General features: G+C 45.6%; 1 protein-coding gene across 2 annotated transcripts in view; it reads left to right on the plus strand.

Moving 5' to 3' along the window:
- The window catches only part of LOC142584786 (serine/threonine-protein kinase STK11-like), a 59,946-nt gene extending 38,077 nt beyond the window's left edge, over positions 1-21,869 (plus strand). For both annotated transcript variants that reach the window (XM_075695049.1, XM_075695047.1), the window contains exons 6-9: positions 614-750; positions 13,436-13,621; positions 18,118-18,326; positions 21,485-21,869. In XM_075695049.1, the coding sequence (XP_075551164.1) occupies positions 614-750; positions 13,436-13,621; positions 18,118-18,326; positions 21,485-21,582 (630 nt within the window). In that variant the 3' untranslated portion in view covers positions 21,583-21,869. The remainder of the gene's footprint in view (positions 1-613; positions 751-13,435; positions 13,622-18,117; positions 18,327-21,484) is intronic.
- The last annotated feature ends 1,216 nt before the right edge of the window (positions 21,870-23,085 follow it).

Consider the following 23,085-nt stretch of genomic DNA (forward strand, 5'->3'; position numbering starts at 1 on the left):
GATGGCTCTAGCTTCCCAGAAAATGGATATTTTTATGGTGATGTTGGCAGAAACTCAGTGGATGTCTGACTCCCCTGGACTTTAAAAGTGGTGTCAATGTGTTAGGCAGTTGCAGCGATGACCGCCTTTTTCTGTGTCAGAATTGATGGGTTCTTCGATGCTTGTTTATCTGAACTAAACAATTGAACCTGGAAAGCTGCAGTGAGTAGTGTTTAGATCTTCAGCTATGTAGTGATGGCGGTGAGAAAGAGTTCAAGCCTTTCGTGGCTTCTCTCGCGTGGATGTGGCTCAACGAAAATGCTGCACTGCCTGCGCCTCTGCGATTTCCTTTTCTTGCAGGGCCAGGAATTGTGCTTTGCATGGAGGATGACGAAAGCACACTTGAATTTTGGTCTAAGAAATTTCCAGCTTCATATCTACAGAAAACAACTAATTAACTGCTCACATTACATTAACGAAAGATGCTCGCAGTTAATCAGTATAAAAAGTGTGTTTGAACTTTTGATGGTTTTCTCGAAAAAGAAAACAGTTTGCACGGTAAGGGTTAACACCACTTATTCACCAAACTATCCATTATTCCAATTTTCTGTCATCCTTGTGTTATGATGTGCAGGCACTGGATCGCTTTGCTGTGGACGACACTTGTCATACAAGCCAGGGTTCACCGGCCTTCCAGCCGCCTGAGATTGCCAATGGCCTGGACTCATTCTCTGGCTTCAAAGTGGATGTCTGGTCGTCGGGTGTCACTTTGTGAGTGGCCAAGAAGCATGGTTTGTCATGTGGTGTGGAATTGTAAACGCAAGAGATGTCATGGCAAGCTACTGAACTAATAGTGTGTTTGAGTGCCAGAGCATGAATGGGTGGCTACGTTACTGATAAGAGAAGCATGCCTACCAAGCCAAATAGTTGGGTGCCATTGGTCTGACACTTAGCTGATCAAGTCACAAACTCTTGGGGGCTAACATCATGTGTTTGAAGACAGTGGCATGTTGCATGAAGTGCACGCGCATGCGTTTCGGAATCTTCTTGGTGTTAATGAGAGCAGCATTCCGGGCAAGTTGGTAATCCATTACTTAAATGATATTGCGCGACACTAAAAAACAACACGGACGTGAGAGAAGACGACACACTGTGTCGTCTTCTCTCACGTTTGTGTTGTTTTTTAGTGTCGCGCAATATCATTTAAGTAATTCTTGGCGTTGATGTTATCTCCTAACAGAATAAGCGGCATGCTGGTTGTTGTGGCAATCATTCTGATAGATTTGATAAGACAAGTTAACTTTGAAGTGCTCTTCATTCATTGCATGATTCACAGGGAAACCTTAGCCTCGAAAAGAGCAAAGTGTTCAGCTGATATTGTTGGTGGGTCGTGTTGTGAAAATTATCAGTAATCAAGCATTAGCCAAAACCTGCTGAGATGTTCAAAAAATTGTGCAAAGAAGGTGGCAGTGTTGCCACCTCTCTGCCAAATTGCACCAGGTGAGATTTCCTGCGCCATCCTAGTAAAAAAAGCATGATATTGCAGCGAATTGTTAAAAAATTAGTAACTGCACATCATATGCATATGGCCACTGCAGACGTTTATTATACTTGCGATTTTGTGCCATTGAAATAACTTACATTTTGACGGTTACATGAGTCTCATTCGTTTTAAGTGAAAGTTTAGCATACATGGCTTAATAAATTGAACTTCGTTATCTATACATTGCTGACCGAGAATTTGGACTCGACGGTGTGACCCCTTAAATGTCTGATTGAACGGGAATCCAAAATATCACAATTTGCCAGAAAACAAGTGACATTATTCTGTGAGTGGCAAAGAAAGTGTACCGTATTCTTGGATGACCATTTTTGGGGATACAGTCGAGCCCACACATAACAGCCCCACTTAACACAAACTTTCGCTTAAAATGAATGAGACCCATGTAACCATCAAAATACTGTGGCCCAAGCAACTACTGCATTTTCCCCTTAATCTCTCCTATGCGGACGAGAACCTTCTACTACGCTCGATACCATTCTTTCATATACACCTGACGCGTCCAAAATTACTCCGCTATCTGAGGCTGCTCGTCATGCCGAGGAATGCCGCCAGCTTGCCCGCTCTTTTTCCATTGGGGACCAGTGGCAGCAGCAATCCCGCCAACCTGCTGACCGTTCTGCACCAACTTTTTCTCCTGGTTCTCTCGTATGGCTTCGGGTACCTGCTACCACACCCGGCCTTTCCGCAAAACTTTTCGCAAAATACCTAGGGCCTTACCGCATCCTGGAGCACACGTCCTCCGTCAATTACGTCGTAGAGCCCCTCACGCCATCGACGGACCTACGCCATAGCGGCCGCAAACTTGTCCACATCTCTCGCATCAAGTCTTACTACGACCCAATAGTAGTCTCTTTGCCTTAAGCCGCCAGGATGGCGCCTTTTTCTGTGGAGGGCGATTGTAGCGAAGAGTAGCCTGCCTGCGCAACAGCACCATCGCTACCCGTCTGAGCTCGTGGTTGCTGTCCTTGCCGAACGCTTCTAACTACTGCCCATTCGCCTGCCCCTGTTGCTAATAAATCTCTTAGCAGTTATTTCAATGGCACAAAATCGCACGTATAATCAATGTCTTTGAGCCCTACCGATCAGTTACAGCGAAAGGGGACACGAACCCGGCACCACGATGCACAAAAACAATGGCCTCTGACCCCTTAAAGGCACCGACTGTTTTCCTCAGCCTCCTTGCAGGCGAACTAGCCGTGTCATGCCCCCTCTCAAGTGACCTACACTGCCTCACGCCTCCCCCCCCCCCCCTGCAACACGCGCTTGTGGCTTCCAAAATCACCCTCTCGTTGCGCACGTCTGTTCCATCAATTGCGGTGCTTTGTTCTCCCTTTCAGTTTGTGTGGTGCGAGCGCTTTGTTCTAGTTGGGCTTCAATTGTATTAAGAATGGCAGACAGGAATGCCGCGCCTGCAGTGTTCACGAAACGAAAAGCACTGGACATTGCAACGAAGCAAGCAATTCTGACGGAACTGTCTGAAGGTGCTAAAAGCTGCACATCGTTGAAGTACAACGTGTCGAAATCAACCATCTTGACGATTCTGAAGAACAAGGAAAAAAGTTACAACTCGGACGCCGACTCAAAAGACAGAAAGTGCCCGCGGAAGGCCACCTATGCGGACGTAGAGGATGCGCTGCTTAAGTGGTTCATCGACACCCAGGCTTGCAACATTCTGATAAGTGGACCTGTAATGCTGGAAAAAGCCAAAAACTTCACATTCCTGCTAGATTTTCCTGACTTCTGCCTAGGCAGTGGCTGGCTAGATTGAAGTGCAGCATGGGATTGTTTTTAAATCGATTGTTGACGAGGGGGTTTTGGCAAGTGAACAAGACGTTGCCACTTGGCTTGTAACAAACTGAGCTATTATTTGCAAGCTACACGGAGCAACACATGTACAATGCAGACGAAACTGCTTTATTTTATCGGATGATGCCAAACAAAAGGCACGCCATGAAAGGCGACTTGTGCGCTGGTAGCAGACACAGTAAAGTGCATGTTACAGTACTTCTGTGCGCTAATATGGATGGTAGCGACTGGCCCATGCCCTTTGTAATCGGAAAATCAAAGAAGTCGTGCTACTTTCGGGGCTGTGTACCCGTGCCCTACAGGCGCACTACTAAGGCCTGGATGAAGCGCAATTTATTCGCAGAGTGGCTGGGCGAGTTTGACACGCAGAGGCTAGGCAAGCGCATGCTGCGTGTGCTGGGCAACTGCTTGGCAGACCACATGCGAACTTTATGTTGGCAGTGACTACTTTTCCTGCCGCCCAGTACCACTTCGAAAGTGCAGCCGCTTCATTTGGGCACATGTGCCTTTAAGGCATTGTATAGGCGTCGCATTGTGGAGCGCTTGCTCGTCGATGTTGACCGCCCGGCCGCCAGATTGCTGCTTCGAGTTTCATTGTATTCAGCCATTGAGGTGGTGAAGGCGGCCTGGGCAGAGGTGACAGCCGCTTGCGTGTGGGACTGTTTCTGCAAGGCCGGATTCCCCAAAAGTTCTCAAAACTCTGTATATGGGGGCTCTTAACTGCTCCAAAATTGGCGTGCTGCTGCTCCAAAAATTGTTCCAAATCTCAGTTCGTCAGTGGCATCACTGAGGTGGTGCTTAGTGGAAAATCTGCCTTTTGAAAACAGAAGCGGGCTGGCTGTCACGTGTGAATGTGGTACGCAGAGTTCCTCACATGCATAGTGAATTAACTCGTTGCGTCCATCATGAATGACACAGCTCTGGTGGAGCCACAGTAGTGCTGCACTATTCTTTTACAAATAGTGTAGTAAAGGAAGGGCGAGGTGCCTGTCTCATCTTTTACTACTATGTGTCATCCTCTATAGTGCCATTTCTGCGAAGATGAACCTGTACCAACTAGGCCAGTAACAAGTCCTACTCTGGGAGAGTCATTTGTTCAAAGCACATTCCTGATAGCATAGGCTTACAAGGCTGACATGTTTGAGCAGTTCAAAGAGGTCTGAATAGGAGTTTGCAGGGCTGACAAGTACCATATTTACTTGATTGTACATGAATCTTTATCATAATTATTGTTCCTTTAACTTCATCCTCACGGTACATTCGAAAAACGACAAAATTGGCCATTTTAAGATAATTATTCCAAACCCCGCTGTTTTTAACGCTAAGTTGGCAACCTGTACCTTTACGTTTTGATCCAATTCATAGACAAGCCTGCCGAAGTCAAAGCTTGTTTTTTGTTTGAATTGACAACATTTTCGCTGTTCTTGTGAGTGGTGTTACGGTGATGGTGCTGCAGTACCCTGCGGCACGTGCCTCGACTCCGTTCATCGTGACGTTATGTGACAAGTCAATGAGTAGACGATTCACGGATGGTGGGACTAGCGGGAGGCCCTCTTTATTTGCGAGGTTGTTTGGAAGGGCTCAATCTGTGGACCTCGTAGGCACCTGGTACTGCCCCAAATGAAATAGTCGTGCGATCTTTTAAGAAGTTCTTAATCTGAAACGATCTCCGCAGCATGGAAAATGGACTGCACTGAACGGCCCCGACAAGTGTTTCTGGCACTACGCCAAGCTCGCTATCTTCACACAGGGCCGAGAGTGTTGTCGGCCGAACGCTTACAGGGGTTCTGTGCCAGGACGAGCGGAGTCTTGCGAAAGCGAGGCTGTTTCTGAAAGGGATTGCCCAAGAATGCCACCCAGCGAAATCTCTGCCTCCTTCTCAGACGACAATGAGCAAAAAGAACTCGTTTGTGAATTGCAATTCCTTGAACAAAGGCACCATTTCTTTTTCCGTTCATCTCTCGTTACATTCATGGTTTTATTTGTTTTTTGTTTTTTCGCGTGACTAGAAAGTCCACCCTCGTGTTACAATCGTAATTGTGTTACATTTGAGTAAATATGGTAACTATAGCACAGAGCAGTCCACTCATAGCGATAGCACATATATCGATATATCGGTTATAACGATGGGTCAAGGTAACAGTGTCATTTTAAGCATTAGGTCTAACGGGGAAAAAACCATATACCTTGAGCCAAGAATTTGAAAATGAAAGGTACATCGAAAGCGAATTGAACTGAACGCATACTATTTACAATAGCCTATAGTAACTCGGACAATGTTTTGTGTTCCTGCTAACTCACTAATTAATTAAGTTTAATTACCCAACTTCTTAATTATTGGCTGAGGACCCCAAGTATGATATGCAGGTTTGTAGAGCACCTTCAAAAACCACCGATCGAGTTGTTTCCTTTACGATACGTCTCACGTAGTCCTTTCTTCCGGGTTGCAAAGAAAGCCCGCGAAATATGAAAAAAGCCACGTGACGGAGTGCTCGCGCAGTGGTATCGTGCTGCTCTCAAGCATGCGTTCGGTGAACAAGTTTGGCACCCATTGGATGATGGTGAAAATGCGTGCTGCTGGCCGAGCGCTGCCGATGAGATAAAGAACGCCTTGCCGCTTCCTCGTTGCCAGTCACAATGCAGCTGACCTTGTTCACGCACGCTTGGCATAATGTGCGAATCAGTGGGCCAGTACTTGCTACCAAAGCGAAAAACTTCTTTTTTCTTCTGGGATGGCCAAATTTTGAGCCTGGAGGAGGCTGGATTCAGCGTATTAAAGAGCGGCATGGCATCGTTCATAAAAACATGGTAGGGGAAGCGGCGACCTTGGACACACAGGTGAAGCAGCAGTGGCTACTGACAAAGCTGCCTGGCTCGCTGGAGCGTTACGCAGACAAGGACATTTACAACTGCTATGAAACTGCTCTTTTTTTTTTTTTTTCAAATGTTGCCGTCGAAGACGTATGCTTTTAAAGGAGATACATGCCCCGGCAGGAAGCACTCTAAACATAGGGTGACTGTGTTGCTATGCATTGTCATGGACGGGAGCCATCGCCTCAAGCCTTTCGTTATCAGGCGATCCAAGAAGCCAGCATGCTTCAAGAATCAGCATATCCCTGCCTGCTATCGCAGCAATAAGAAGGTGTGGACAACTTGCGACTTGTTTGAGAAGTGGCTGCTCGAGTTGGACAGCACAATTGAAAGTCAAGGCAGAAGAGTATTGTTGCTACTGGACAACTGTAGCGCACACAGTGTTAACCGAAAGCTGACATCGGTCGAATTGATGTTCCTACCTCCCAACATGACAGCAGGCCTGCAGCCGTTGCACGCCGGCGTGATAGCCAACTTTAAGGCTTTATATCGGCGGCACATGCTGAAGTGGCTAATCTTAGTCATTGACCGCACATCTGGCATGTCAGGCCGCGCAGATGGGCCCCTGACCTGAAAATCAGCGTTTTGAAGGCCATTTGCTTCCTCTATGGTGCGTGGTATGAGGTGAAGCAGTCCACTATAGAAAACTACTTCAAAAAGGAGGGCTTTATGTGCCAGGATGAACCTACCCCCCTACCGATAGTGAGACCGACACGGTGTCGCTACTGGTGGCACAGGTGGTGCGTCGATGGAGGAGTTCTTGGCTGCAGACAGCGCTGCCTCATTTTGCGATGAGATCACTGACGAAGCGATGACCGAACGTGTGCCGTCACGACAGATGGCAATGTTGTGCAACGGTGACGATGGCAGCAGCGACAGTGACAACGAGATTGACAGTGGCTCCTCGACCCCGACCTCGATGTCCACGCAAAGTGCATTGTCTTTGATTGACTCCTTAATTGATTTTATGCATTCCAAAGAATTGTCGCCAGTGTTCGCGCAGCAGCTGGAAGCTATGCATACCGCCGTTGTGAAGCTGGAACTGCTGCGAAAGCAAGTGCAGATTTCAGATTATTTCAGTGCACCTAATGCTTGACAGGATCTTTGATGCTAGAAATAAGGTTTTGTTTTTCACTGCCTACTTTCTACAACATCTATTCTGTAGTACAAGGGGCGAATTCGGCTTCGGAGCGACAAAGGTACGTTCTGCGGATTTTTTTTTTAGGCAGTCCAGGTATAGCGATCATCGGTTATAATGATCATATTTTTGGTATTCTTGATATCATTATAAGGGGACTGCACTGTAGTACTGCTGAACAGATAAAGGCTTTCTACTCTATACTGCAGAGTTGGATTAGCCGCACCCTCCATGGTAGCTTAGTGGTCATGGCATTGCGTGGCTTAAGCTCGAGGTCATAGGTTGAATCCTGGCCATAGCAGAACATTAAAGAACTGCAGGTGCTTAAGGTTGATCCCGAGTCGCTCACTATGGTTCGCTTCATAATAAAATTGTGGTTCTGGCACACAAAACCCCAGAATGTTTTTTTATTAGCTGCGTACAAAAGGGGACAAAATCTTCTAAAAAGAAGGCTGGTTTCTTGCACTGGTGGGAGCTGCCTTTCTGCCTCAGACTATTGTGTCATGGTAACATACCTTGTCACTCTCAGGCACATGTCTGATTATTTCCCAGAAATGGGCAATGCTGAGTAGACTTCGTAGTAATCTTATGTTGGTGTGTCGGTTTTCAACAACGGTTCTGAAATTGAAAATGAATTTATATCGCTTAGGGCTTAGAGTGCCTGTAAAGAGAATTATGCAGCTGCAGATGTGATGATTTCGGTGAAAATGTGGAAACCATCATAAATTATTGTCAATGTAAGCGAATAGCCAAACGCTTCTAGAAAGCTATTCACTTTCATCATCAGCATCAGCAGCCTGGCTATGCCCACTGCAGGGCAGAGACCTCTCCTATACTTCTCCCTACCCCGGTCATGTATTAATTGTGGCCATGTTGTCCCTGCAAACTTCTTAATCTCATCCACCCACCTAACTTTCTGCCGCCCTCTGCTACGCTTCCCTTTCCCTGGAATCCAGTCCGTAACCCTTAATGACCATCGGTTATCTTCCCTCCTCATTACATGTCCTGCCCATGCCCATTTCTTTTTCTTGATTTCAACTAAGATATTAACTCGCATTTGTTCCCTCACCCAATCTGCTCTTTTCTTACCCCTTAACGTTACGCCTATCATTCTTCTTTCCATAGCTCGTTGCGTTGTCCTTAGTTTAAGTAGAACCCTTTTCGTAAGCCTCCAGGTTTCTGCCCCGTACGTCAGTACTGGTAGAACACAGCTGTTATGTACTTTTCTCTTGAGGGATAATGGCAACCTGCTGTTCATGATCTGAGAGTGCCTGCCAAATGCACCCCAACCCATTCTTATTCTTCTGATTATTTCAGTCTCATGATCCGGATCCGCAGTCACTACCTGTCCTAAGTAGATGTATTCCCTTACCACTTCCAGTGCCTCACTACCTATCGTAAACTGCTGTTCTCTTCCGAGACTGTTAAACATTACTTTAGTTTTCTGCAGATTAATTTTTAGACCCACCCTTCGGCTTTGCCTCTCCAGGTCAGTGAGCATGCATTGCAGTTGGTCCCCTGAGTTACTAAGCAAGGCAATATCATCAGCGGATCGCAAGTTACTAAGGTATTCTCCATTAACTCTTATCCCCAATTCTTCCCAATCCAGGTCTCTGAATACCTCCTGTAAACATGCTGTGAATAGCATTGGAGAGATCGTATCTCCCTGCCTGACTCCTTTCTTAATTGGGATTTTGTTGCTTTCTTTATGGAGGGCTACGGTGGCTGTGGAGCCGCTATAGATATCTTTCAGTATTTTTACATACGGCTCGTCTACACCCTGATTCCGCAATGCCTCCATGACTGCTGAGGTTTCGACTGAATCAAACGCTTTCTCGTAATCAATGAAAGCTATATATAAGGGTTGGTTATATTCCGCACATTTCTCGATCACCTGATTGATAGCGTGAATATGGTCAATTGTTGAGTAGCCTTTACAGAATCCTGCCTGGTCCTTTGGTTGACGGAAGTCTAAGGTGTTCTTGATTCTATTTGCAATTACCTTAGTAAATACTTTGTAGGCAACGGACAGTAAGCTGATCGGTCTATAATTTTTCAAGTCTTTGGCGTCCCCTTTCTTATGGATTAGGATTATGTTAGCGTTTTTCCAAGATTCCGGTATGCTCGAAGTCATGAGGCATTGCGTATACAGGGTGGCCAGTTTCTCTAGAACAATCTGCCCACCATCCTTCAACAAATCTGCTGTTAACTGATCCTCCCCAGCTGCCTTCCCCCTTTGCATAGCTCCCAAGGCTTTCTTTACTTCTTCCAGCGTCACTTGTGGGATTTCAAATTCCTCTATGCTCTCTTCCATTATCGTCATGGGTGCCACTGGTACTGTATAAATCTCTATAGAACTCCTCAGCCACTTGAACGATCTCATCCATATTAGTAATGATATTGCCGGCTTTGTCTCTTAACGCATACATCTGATTCTTGCCTATTCCCAGTTTCTTCTTCACTGCTTCTAGGCTTCCTCCGTTCCTGAGAGCATGTTCAATTCTATTCATATTATACTTCCTTATGTCAGCTGTCTTACGCTTGTTGATTAACTTGAACGTTCTGCCAGGTCTATTCTAGCTGTAGGGTTAGAGGCTTTCATACATTGGCGTTTCTTGATCAGATCTTTCGTCTCCTGCGATAGCTTACTGGTATCCTGTCTAACGGAGTTACCACCGACTTCTATTGAACACTCCTTAATGATGCCCACAAGATTGTCGTTCATTGCTTCAACAATAAGGTCCTCTTCCTGAGTTAGAGCCGAATACCTGTTCTGTAGCTTGATCTGGAATTCCTCTATTTTCCCTTTTACCACTAACTCATTGATCGGCTTCATATGTACCAGTTTCTTCCGTTCCCTCCTCCGGTCTAGGCTAATTCGAGTTCTTACCATCCTATGGTCACTGCATCGCACCGTGCTGAGCACGTCCACATCTTTTATGATGCCAGGGTTAGCACAGAGTATGAAGTCTATTTCATTTCTAGTCTCGCCATTCGGGCTCCTCTACGGCCACTTTCGGCTATACCGCTTGCGGAAGAAGGTATTCATTATCCGCATATTATTCTGTTCCGCAAACTCTACTAATAACTCTCCCCTGCTTTTCCTAGTGCTTATGCCATATTCCCCCCACTGCCTTGTCTCCAGCCTGCTTCTTCACTTTATTCACTTTATTAGCCCTTTAATCCCGAATCCCGAGCTGTGCTCGTCGTGGGAGATTGTGCCAGTGCCACCAGTGATGAGTCCTTGCACCTCGACGATGCACGAGATCATCCGTTCCAATCCGCTCCGACCACTGCACGCACACAGTTACACTGCAGTAATGCACAGTCAGCACAGTGCTCGAGCCAGCGACAGGAGGCCGAATGCTGTGCTGGCTCCACTGCAAATCCGATTGAGCAGAGCATGATGGTGCGCCCAGTTGGCTTTGACATTTTTGCAGCCAACTACATTGCGTGCCTTTCTTCCCTCCATCTCCTCCGTGTTTCACTTCTGTCTCTCGTGTTTTGCAACAATGTCAATGGCTGTTCCAAACCTTTGTCATCAAGTTTTACGCTCTCCACTTTCTCCTTGCACTCCTTCGTTTATCAGTGCAAGATGGTGAAATTTTTTGTGTGGGATGTAGTCATAGAAATGTTGTCACGTTAAACTGCCGGCTTGTTCCCACACAGAAAAACTTGGCCCAGTCGGTGTTTACTGCATATCATATTGACAGCTAGTAAAGATGAGGACAGGGAAAAGAACACAAACAACGACCCCTTTGACCATACCTCGATGGGGTGGTGGATGGGCTACTTTATAACACAACTTATGCCTGCGAACAGGCATTTTCAGCTCTGGCATACACCGAAAACAAGTATGCGAGGAATTGCGTAGAAGCAGCACCCGATTTGAAGCGGAGCATGAGCATAACCAATCCACAATTTGAATTTTCAATCAAATAGGAACAAGTTTATCTGGCGCACTAAAATATCCCCGTTCTTTTTGGTGAGCAGGTAGAGCGGTAGATGGGCCGCTTGTCTTTATCACAGCGTTTGCCTGCAAGCAGGGATTTTCAACTCTGGCATGCGCCGAACTACTATAAAAGAAAAACGAGAAGCTGCAATGATTTGGGCACAATCAATAGTGTTAAACATACAATGGCTGCCTGTACCTGGATGCTTCTTTGGGTGGATCTTTGATACGTTGCGTCGGTTTAAGGGTTGAGATTTCCCAAGGCCATAAAATTTGGAAATCCCTGATATATGTAATTGTAGCTGTTTCCCCTTAATCTTCTACATGGTGATGACAACGCTATACTTGGCCCACTGTTCTCAGTTTCCTGAGAACAAATTCTCAAATTTGCGAAATGGGACAATGTATTTTGAATACCTGTGGCGCTACCGAGCAACTTCATTGCATTCCAAATGCCACATACTGTAGTCAACAGCAGATCCCTGTCGCGTGCCAGCGCCGACTTCGTGTCATGTTCGATAGCACGGACAATGTCTAATTTTTCTTCTATGCTGAGCACCCGGCGTCTTTTTTATCCGAGCTTCGGCATGACACGAGCCCTCACTAGCACGACGCCACAACGCTCTCTGGCACGGCATCTAAATGATGTTGATGTGGCTTAACGCGCAAATGCACAGGGCGCTTGGAGGCCGTTGTACCGATCTCTGAGGCTTTTTGTTGTGCCGGGCCACCCAATGGAGACGACGCACCGCCATGTTTGCACGACGAAAAGTGGAAACGCTACGTTTTAACCCATGCGTATGCAATGAGCTGGTACGGTTTATGCGGATATAAAACGCAATATGTTCAATGGGCACTGAGTTTGGGATTTGACTTTACTACTTTTAAAACGAAACTACTGTTTAAGCGGGTACGGTTTAACGAGGTTTTACTGTATAACCCAAACGCGCCACTGTTCCATGCTGCTGGCGGTGCAGAGTGAGTGTCATGTTTTGCTCCAGTGGCATCATAGGCATCGTATTCCAGTGCCGCCTACCAGGTCAATTTTGTTTTTTTCGCCTTGCTGTCTAAAGCACTACGCAATTGGAAAACAATGTGCGTCTCGGGCTTCTCAGTTTTCAGCAGCAGGACATTCATCGGCGTCTCGTCTCGTGCCTCAACAGCTTACTCTAACTGGACACATCAAAACTAGCTGCCGAAATGCCCCGCTTGAAGGAGCTTCTTACTCGGGCCAAACTTGAAGAGTGCAGACATAAGCTTGAAAACTGCAAAATCTACAATGCGCGTCATGGGCTACTTGGGCCTCACCTGCTAGGCAAGTGCTCATGTCTCATGCAACAACGATTTGCGTAACACTTCGCTTTACGTAGAAGCCAACTACTGTTGAGTCAGCGAAATTTTGTAGTAATAATGGATAGTGCACTTTCTCAGCTAGTAAGTTTTCTTTCGCACTTTTTTTGCACAAAGTGTGAATGAGGTGCTATGTACTACTTGCTTGTTTAAACTGAAATGTAGAAACAATGAAGTAAAGGGAAATGAAAGTGGACAATAAGCAACTTTCTGAAGTTGGGAATGTATGGGCTACTTGGGCCTCACCTGCTAGGCAAGTGCTCATGTCTCATGCAACAACGATTTGCGTAACACTTCGCTTTACGTAGAAGCCAACTACTGTTGAGTCAGCGAAATTTTGTAGTAATAATGGATAGTGCACTTTCTCAGCTAGTAAGTTTTCTTTCGCACTTTTTTTGCACAAAGTGTGAACGAGGTGCTATGTACTACTTGCTTGTTTAAACTGAAATGTAGAAACAATGAAGTAAAGGGAAATGAAAGTGGACAATAAGCAACTTTCTGAAGTTGGGAATGGAACGTTATCTCCACTTTATGCGTGCGATCCTCTTACCAGTTGCAGCACTGTGGCACTGTTTTTTCATCTGCTTTCTTTTGTGCTTTATGTGTACTAGATCTAGCCATGGCACTGTTAACCAATGCCACAAGTCACGACCATAATGACAGATGTGGAACATCCTTTTACTGCAGGGGTCACTTAGTGCAAAATCTTTGTGCTGTCATATGTCACATATATTATGTGCATAAAAGACAGCCACATACCGGTGCACCCGTGCAGATTCAACATAACAACGGGCAAGTACCCGTTCGAGGGGGACAACATCTACCGCTTGTTCGAGTGCATTGGCCGGGGAAACTTCGAGCTGCCCTCTGACGTGGAGCCTACACTGGGCGACCTGCTTTGCGGGATGCTGCGCAAGGACCCACAGGCACGCCTTAGCCTGCAACTGGTGCGGCGGCATGAGTGAGTGACGAAGGGCTTGTTCATATGTTAGCAGCGAGCGCAAAAGACACAGGTACGAGGGAGATGTAAAGCACAGCATGAACCTCATCTGTCAGCTGAAATGTGGAAAGAAGGGAAACCGACAGCTCTATCTGTAGATGCTCTAGTAAAGGCGATGCCAACTTGCCAATCATGTATGCACATGTTCATTCTCAAAAAGATGGTGGTTCAGCATTGCTATACACAGGAGAGTGGATAACCAGCCCAGTTGGTATAGATTCATGGTTGATCGGAAGTGCAAACACATGCAACGAGGAAAGAATGAGGCACGAGTGCCGACTGCAACTATATTTTATTCACACGCAGAATAAATACATGAGAAATGCACAAAGAGAGGAGTAAAAAAAAAAAAAAGGAACTGTATCGCAATGACGACTTGTGAACTATGGAGACAGTTGAAGCTTCTTTTACAAGAAGAAACAGTGACACTGGTGTGGGTTCACCTTCAATATCACCGTTAGCGTGTGAAGCTCCATTTCTGGATGGCAAGTGTCTTTAGTGTAATTTTTCCCTTCGCTTTTGTTTGCTCCTCCTCACGTTTTTCTCACCTATTTGCCATTCCGTTAAGTATTTCTTCTATGGAATAGGTGGTGATGCTCAAGTCCTAGTGAGACCTCACAGGGTGTCCGAAAGGCATCCGAAATTTTAGTCAGCGTTATGTATTCATTCCAAAGAACAGCAGCAAGTTGGTCCTCTAGGGTAGGCAGCAGTGCTGCAGTTAAATAAGCAAGCAGCTCTGAAAAATTGGTTGCCTTTTTATATCCAAACTTGGTGCTCGTGCAGCGAATTCACCTGAAACACTTTCATTTGCAGCAAAAGTAGTCTGTTGATTTCAATATTCCAATTGCTTTCACCAGGAATCTGTCCCTTCATGGAGTCAAGGGTAGCTTCTTTTGACATATATCGTGGAGAGCGAGCCTTGTAGTATCTCAAAACGAGCAGCAACATTCTTCTTCTCGCAGATTTGATTGCTTGTAAAGTACCAGCCTCCTCAAGCGAGAGGGCCTTCAGTTTAGTACACGCTCCTCATTCTATCAAAGGTTAGCCTCAAAAGGCTGGGACATAGCCGGTAGGCATATCTAAAAATTCCAAAAGCAAAGGCCACATCAGGTGCTGATGCAAGGCACGCGCGGAATATGAAAGTATATGCATGGAATGTGCAGATACGATGTGCCAATACACATACCCCCTAAGGCCTCCTCTGATTGACACCACACTTGTCAGGTCATAGCCTTCAAGATCTGGCAGGTCTTGATCGTGGTGCCACTGGAAACGAACTGTTTTTTCTGATGGGTAGATATGTACCACAACCTGGTGCTCGCTTGTTTATATCGGTTCTTATCTCGAAAGGGGGCACTATAAAGATTTGTGAGAGTCGCACCACTACAGCTTCAGTGAAATAGCTGAGCATCTGCGGCTGCTGAGGGAAGCAGACCAGTGCTGCCACCAGGTACCATTCGCTAAAATCAGTACAGTACCAGTGTGCTCCCAGCCAGGTGCTCAGCAACTAGTGGAGTTCGGGACACCATGAATGACACCCATCTATTGAGACGTTGGTGGCATGGGAGTGCCAGACTCCTTTTATTTTAATATGTTAGCATTCTTAGAGAATACTTCATGCACTTTCTGGAGGCTATGTATGTTCAGTAATACCTCGTGGATATGTTTTGTTTTGTATGTTTTCCCGGCACCAACATTCACAATCGAGAACACAAAAAATTACCCAGTTGAGTTATGCTAATTTTTTACTGGTTCATACGTTCCCCGGAAACATGATTTTTCGGCATCAACGTTCAATACGTTGCCAAACTGCGACTGTACAATAAGTTTTCCGGCTGCTAAAACCCACATAAACAAGAAAATGCTGCCTCTGCAACAGTGCGGGACACCAAAACAAAAATGGCAGCTGGCAGAGCAAGCCGAACACAATTCCTTTTCTTCTCGTGAGTACATTATGTGCATTGAAACAGTTTATTCCATATCGGTAATGAAGAATATTGTTAATATTGGTAAGTTTGTGGCAATAAGATAGCCATGTCCACTTTGAGGGGACAGAAACAAAGGTGGGCACTTAGCTGCCAGTGACATGGAAACACATGGTGGGCATGCTGTGAAAACTGCGGCATTTGTCTGCACTACTATCCTAATACGGCACGTTTCCACTAAGGGTGGGCCAGTAGCTTAGCTGTGTTACAAACGTCGGCGTATGAATAGGGTACACTTCTAGCATATCAGTGTAAGCATGGCTACTATCGTTCCCACTCGCGATTTTTTTCATGCCCACGAGTGCAGACGAGACTAATCAAAAGGCGCTTTTTTTGTTGTTGTTTTGATCACAACCACCATAAAGCCTACAAATAACAAAGCCAAGGCAAGTTTCGTTGTAGCTTTTTCTTTTTCATGTAAGTGCGAAAAGTGATGAAAGGGATGAAGTGGGGCATCTGCTTAAGGATCTGTTTGGTGCATGTAGACCGCTTGGTATGTCTTGAAGAGTCATTGGCGTGGCATTCGACAGCATTCCACAGATGGTAAGTGCGATCATAATTAGCTAGACTTGGCACACGACATCTCGCTGCAGCAAGCTCACGGTGTGATCATTACGCGGGAAAGAAAAAAAGATTGAATTTTGAGGACAGAATTCAGGGGTGCGATCATTGTGTGAATGCGATCATTATGCAAGTAAATGCAGTATTTATTTATCCTTTTGTTCGGAGACTGCATTTCATGTGCTAACAGGCTAAGGTTATCAGTACTTGTTGCTGGGCTAGTTGGTTCATCCTATTCTGCGAAGTGAGGATGCAACCAAAGCTCTTGGTTGTGCCTTGACTTTGCAGATTAAGGTTATCGCTCAGCGCAGGAGGCGCTTGCATGGTTTAGAATTTACTCAACTGTTATTGTTGATTCTACCTGTTGCGTATGCTCTCACCGAACTTTGTGTAATCAGATTGTGTGCGCAACACGAGTTGTGTAGTACTTTCTGGAAGACACATGGGCACCAGCGATTACGCAGGAACGTTCGACGAGTCATGTACCAAAGCCAGTGCACTTGATCCGCAGATCATATTTCTATGATTGCCGGCTCTGCTGGCCACTATTGCCGTGCTGTGAGTGTCACTTACTTTTGTGGGCACCGGTTTGCTCAATAAAAAGTTAGTAGTTTCCTGATTCTTAGTTTTGCTACTGTGTTCTTTACCATTGCTGCAATGTGACAATATGCAGGAAGGTTTCAAACGCGCCATTTATATTGGGGCAACATATTAATGTGTGTGATTTAATTAGTCTCTACTGAAATTTTTATTGCAACTGCTCAAAAGAAACAGCATCGTTAGAAATTGGTCTGTGATTCTGCAAGGTCACGCAAGTCTGCAGTGTCATTCTTTCTTACATTTTGCGCCACAACTGGCAGTCGAACCCATAGCATAGTCATCAGAAGCAGAACACTATACCCCCTGTAGGCTACCACGGTGGGTCAGTTTCTGTAGGTTCATAAAAAATTATTGTTCTTTTAGAACTATAGACAAATAACTACTGCACAAGAATATACATATGACACATGGATCGATACTAGAAAGTATAAGACACGCATGTGATAGAAGCACTTTTATAAATGGTTTATTATTTGTTATTTTATAGCAGACTGAGCTCCTCATCTGTGCTCCAATCATGTAGCTAGCTTCATGCTGCAAAAAGAATTATTCTATCTGTGGTAAGTATAGATGTATCAAAGTAAAAGGTTTGTTTAGTGTGTATGTTTAGCATTTAGACAAAATGATGACAGTAAACAAATCACCAACACTATATTATCAAAATTAATATATCGTGCCTTAAATATCGAAATGTAGAATGAGAAACTTGGTGGAAAAAGGAAATAGATGATTGAAATTTCAAAAATGCCATTTTACAAAGCTAAACTTTTTTGTAAATTTTAGGCCTTAAGACCCCTGTCCCAACTTAAAATGTTCTGCTTTCGTGGCTCTCAGTAAAGGCTGAAATTGCTTTAGCAATGCAAACTGCAGCGCATTTATCCCACTAGCTCTTGTGCAGCACGTGGCTTTCAAAAATGGGCTGTTCAAACTAATGCACAGTGTTGACATACGCCTGGAGTAGTTCGTCACTTTCTTATTCAATATTCACGTCAGGGAGTACAGCAATTTAAAGAACTTCTGTACCACTACAAGAAAACAAATATCCACATATCTGAATATCCAGATATTATTCAACGAAAAACCAGACAACCTAACTGATAGCTTTAGTTATCTGGCTTTCAAATTTGAATAACTTGGTGAAATTAATGATAAAATAGCCGGTCTTTGCCCCATTTTGATGGTGCTTCACTACTTATAACTATCAAATCCATTTTGACCAGCTATCCAAACTACACAGGCATGGGATAACTGTGAAGTGATTTTCTGTGTCTTGGGCGTCGAGCCTCAGTGTTGCTGTCATTATGTGTGCAGCTGGGTCCGCCGCAAGCCACCACGGCTTCTCGAGTACGTCAGCATTCCCGACCGAACCAATGGGAGTAACCCACTCCGGTCAATGACGGTGATCCCATACTTGCCTCTGCTTCACGGACGGACGCCAGGAGCTGAGGGCGGAGGGGGTAGCCAGGGTGAAGAGGACGACGACGACTCACAGGAGTACTTCACCGAGCACGACCTCCAGGGTACGATTGCACGACAACAAAATGTAGTTGAGCAGCTTAAGGAATGCGTGGCATGGATCCAGTAAAACACGATTAAAACAAACTCTGATAAAAGAAAATTATCTCTACTTAGAACATGCGGCACTTACCAGTACCCATGTAAAATAACTCCCTCAAAATAAACTGGGCATTGGATACATTGAACAAGGAGCTTCCTTTGCCAGTGCTATCAAGCTGCTTCTGTGCCACAAACACAGGATTCGGAGCAGTTATTTCTTTTCATGTTCAGGCAGAGGAAGAAATCACTGACTGTTGTGTGTAGTTTGTTTCCTCAAAAGGATTTTTTCCCTGCTTCTTTTCTCTTATGGAGATGACAGATCCGTATATATAACAAACCCATCACAGAAGTTTAAGTTAGTTATACACGAGTTCAGGTATATTGAATTAATTGATACATCAAGCTGCATTTTGTTCATGAACCTGTTTGCTATGGTTGGGCTCAATAGTACAGGTGGTAGAATATCTGGTAAGGGAATTCAAATTCACTTGCTGGTAGCTAAGAATTCCACCCCTGCCACATGCATCTTAGAAATGACAATAAATGCTTAATGGTGCATGTTGTCGAACTACTAGGTGCATGTTCATACTAGAAAAATGTGGTGCTAGGAAAAGGCTATTAGAACAATAATGTTCTACCACTACATTACCCCCTTCACAATGAAATGTGTCGTTCTGCTTATTTCAGGGGTCAATTTGTGCCTTGGTGCACAAAGTGACCTCCTGTGATCTTGGTGACCTTGATGCACCTGGGGTGAATTTATCTGCGATAATACAGTTAGAAAACTTGATGCACCCACATTACTGGATGCACCTACATTATCATGTGATAAAGCCATGTACAACCATGCAGTGACAACCATTAGACCACTGTCAACAGGCTCAATGCTATATTCTTTGTCTAGCTTTGTTAGGCTTCTGCCTTCTTAGCTTGTTGCCTCATCAGGCCTTAACTGTCTCCCAGCTCCTGTCATGCTAACATTGGTGAATTCAGCAACAGTGTCTCCTTTTATCATTTAATGACTAAGTCTAAGCTCCTTCCCGTAACCTGCCATCCTTTTTATTTGAATTTTAGTTTCCATTTGAATCATTGCAGGTTATTTTGCGTTCTCATGTGCCAGACATCTGCCTTTGGAAACAAGTTGCGCCCTAATCATGTGCTTAATAAGTAAATCTTGTCACGATTAAGGGGGGAAGTGCCCACAGTGCTATGCCTTGGCGCACCAAGTCCCACGGTTGGTACATGCCTGCCCGTAAACCACGGTCCAGTACAAGCTCGAGGAAACAATAGACGACAACCACGTGTACACTCTGGAAGCATTTATTACGATTGCAACCTACACTTTAAGCAACCCACCTAGCTGTAACGTACAACATTGAGGGTTCCCTCAAAGAGAATGATACGCTAGGTAAAAAAGGGCTTCCGACTTACCAAGTTGAGATACGGGCGGCCGCAGCAACTGCTACGGCAAAAACGCGGTTGACTATCCACGTGTGGAAAAATGGGAGTGGCGGCGAAGACTTCCGCACTCACTGCTTGCTGGTGACCAAAGAAACTCTGGCGATGTCGAAGGGATCCCACATGACACACCCAGTGGCACTGATAGCGCTTGCAATTCCCGTGCATCCCCCCGTGAAAGGAAGTGTTCCCCTCTCACCAACCAGCTTGGCGCATGTGCCCCCGACAGGACGTACGGCGACGACGGTCATGAGACCCGAGAATTCCTACAATCTTCACCTATTTATATACCAAGGAAATCAACCCTTATACAGTCAAAACCCACGATAACGAAATCCGGTGACTACAAAATTCTTGCGACATTGAAATATTTTCATATCCCTGGTAAACGCCCATAGGATTAAGTGCATTTTGTACCTCTCGACAACGAAATGTGAGCGTACTAAAATCCCGCATCAATGAAATTTGACAGTACGTAACCCCACATATTACCTGCTCATGCAACGTTAGTGGGCTCCAAACTGTGCTCAAATGCAATTGTGTTGCACTAAAATTGCGTTTTTGTTTAGAAAAACGACCAAGCACCGGAAGTGATCGTGGCAGAAACCCGTCAGGGCTGGAATCTTGTTTGTTGATTGCCTGTTTGTCTGTAGCATGTCTGTCTGTTGTTTTGATTGCCTGTTTGCTGATTGCATGTCAGTAGCAACGCATGTTGCTACCGACATGTGATGACGGTTTTTGTACCCCTAGTGCAGTGTGTAATGTGTGCCTCAGTGAGAAAAATGCTCCAAAAACAAGGAAATCCACGTCCATGTTTATGTGAGATGGTAGTCGTAGCATTCGGCAGTGATTCAGCAATCGTCCGGGACTACGCATTCCTTGCTTCAAGCCTACTGGTTTTGGTGCCAACTGACAGGCATTGTATGCAGATTTGGCACTGGATGTAGATTTTCACGAAGGGGTTGTAACCTCGATAGACTTCTTTCAGGTATATGAGATACGATCACTTTTGCCCTCGGCACTGGACGCGTTGGCGCCTACTGGTTACAGCGTGCGCTGGACAAATGCTGCTGCCACTGCTGATCAATGCATGCGGCATACTTTGTGCTGTCAGCAGTGTGGTTCTATATCCTCGCGCAAGCTTGCCAAAGTAGCAAGGTTTGGGTACGGGCTATTTGGTATTCCATAGTATTAATCGTCACTTACAGCGCATACATTGACGAGGGGCAAAAAGGACGACTGTAAGTGACGATTATTGCCTAAGTAGGCTCACGAAATTTTTACTGTAAAGTTTCGATCTGTGGCGCATTACTTATGTGTGCTGTCTCGCTTTGCAACAACGAAATTATCCCAAAAGCAAATTTTTTCCTGTTCCCCGCCAATTTCGTTATTGTGAGGTTCAACTGTATCTTCAAAGCCTTGAGGGTTTAAAGCACTGTTCCATCTATCATCAGAATTCCTCTGGCTGCTACCAATTACACTTGAGCATCAAAAGAAAGTGCTATGGCAATTTATCTTTCATCAGGCTCCAGCAATTATAAATCCAGCCTTAATCATGCAAGATGCAAACAAACTAGTGGCATTTTATGTTGCTGGGTGTTTATCCTGGTTCTTCTTGGCAAGCCTCTCCCCGAGCCTTTTGGTCTGTCTGTTTTTAATGCAGAGCTGCGGCAGCGCACGGACGAGAGCTGTGGAGCCGGTGTGCCTCGGCGAGGTTTCCTGAGTCGATCGCGGGTCTTCAGCGGCTGCCAACCGTCCTGAATGCTCACTTCCCCCACGCACAAGTCCTGCTGATGTTCTTTTCTTCCCACTGCCTTCGTTGTTTACACTATGTTGCAGACAGCAACTATGACACCTGCGTCGCATGGGCCCAGCTCTGGCCCTTCCCCCCTTCCCCTCGTCCACTCCCGGAAGATATCCCATGGGGTAAATGTGCATCCCATCGTGTATCGACTAGACACTCTAGCAGCCGGACTGCGAAGGGATCTAACGATAGTAGCAGAGCAGTGAGATATTTGCCCAATAAACCGGTTTCTTTTTCGTTGTCAGTTTTGGTGTTTTACTTAGCCTTTATTTTCAATTTTGTTTTAACTGTGGACATCAGTTATTAACTACAAAACGGACATATCCCATTCTTCTCTTCCTTACATTCTTCCATCAGTCAACAATAATACAGTCGAACCCGGATATATCGAACCCGCATATTTCAAATTATTGGCTATATCGGACACACAGATTACCCCCCTTGAAAATACTATGTAAAAGTATAGGACAATTGCGTAGTATATCGAATTCCATTTTCATCGGACATTCGATATATTGAACGCTGCGCCGTGCCCCTGGAAGGTGCGCTTTTCCCAAAGACATTCGTGTCCGGTCCTCAGGGGAAAACATTTCCGCAGAGTCAGTCAGCAGGCTCCTCCTCTGCGCATGCGCGGCCGTCGCCTAGCGGCGGAGACACAGAGCCTTTCCTCCGTTCTTGCGCCCCACCGGCGCGAGCTCTCTCGCTCCACCTCTACCGCTGGTGGGTGCATTGGGCAAGGGCGTTGGAGCTCAGTGAAGAGAGTGTGCGGCATGGAGACGCGGTGACGTTTCCAAGCCACGCTTCCTGGGAAAAGGGAGAGAGAGTGAGGGGTTGGCACGGTCGCTCGTGGGCCAGGGGAGACAAGAGAGCCAGAGAGGGCCCAAAAAATGAACACGGTGCCTTCGACGGCATATTCCGCCGATCTTTTTCCCTGCTCTCTTCTTTCTTTTCCCTTTGTCGTTCCTTCACAGCCCCGTTGACTGCCGCTCGAACAGGCTTCGCTCGGACTGCTCCATCTGCGCATCCTGCGTTCTGTACCTCTGTTTCATAGTGCCGTGTGTAGCGTGTGTGATTGCGGTCATCTGGTGAGCTATGACATCCGCGGACATAAAAAAAGAGGAAGAATCTGGACTTTGCAAGAAAGCTTGAAATAATCCGGCGTGTCGAGAATGGAGAAAAGAATTCCTCCGTGGCAGACACATTCGGCATTCCGCGGAGTACTTTAAGTACGTTGTTAAAAAACAAGCAGGACATCAAGCTTAAAGCAGGTGAGGAAAGTCACTCGGGAGTGTGTCGTGTGCGCCCTGCTGCTTTTGACAAAGTGGCGAAGGCACTCTATACGTGGTTTCTTGAAATCCGAGCGAAAAATAATCCCGTGGATGACCCGATGTTAATCGAAAAGGCCAAATGGTTTGCTACGGCTCTTGGCGAAGAGAACTTTTGCGGTGGCACTGGATGGC

The sequence above is a fragment of the Dermacentor variabilis genome, chromosome 6, assembly GCF_050947875.1.
Source record: "Dermacentor variabilis isolate Ectoservices chromosome 6, ASM5094787v1, whole genome shotgun sequence".
NCBI classification, from domain to species: Eukaryota; Metazoa; Arthropoda; class Arachnida; order Ixodida; family Ixodidae; genus Dermacentor; species Dermacentor variabilis.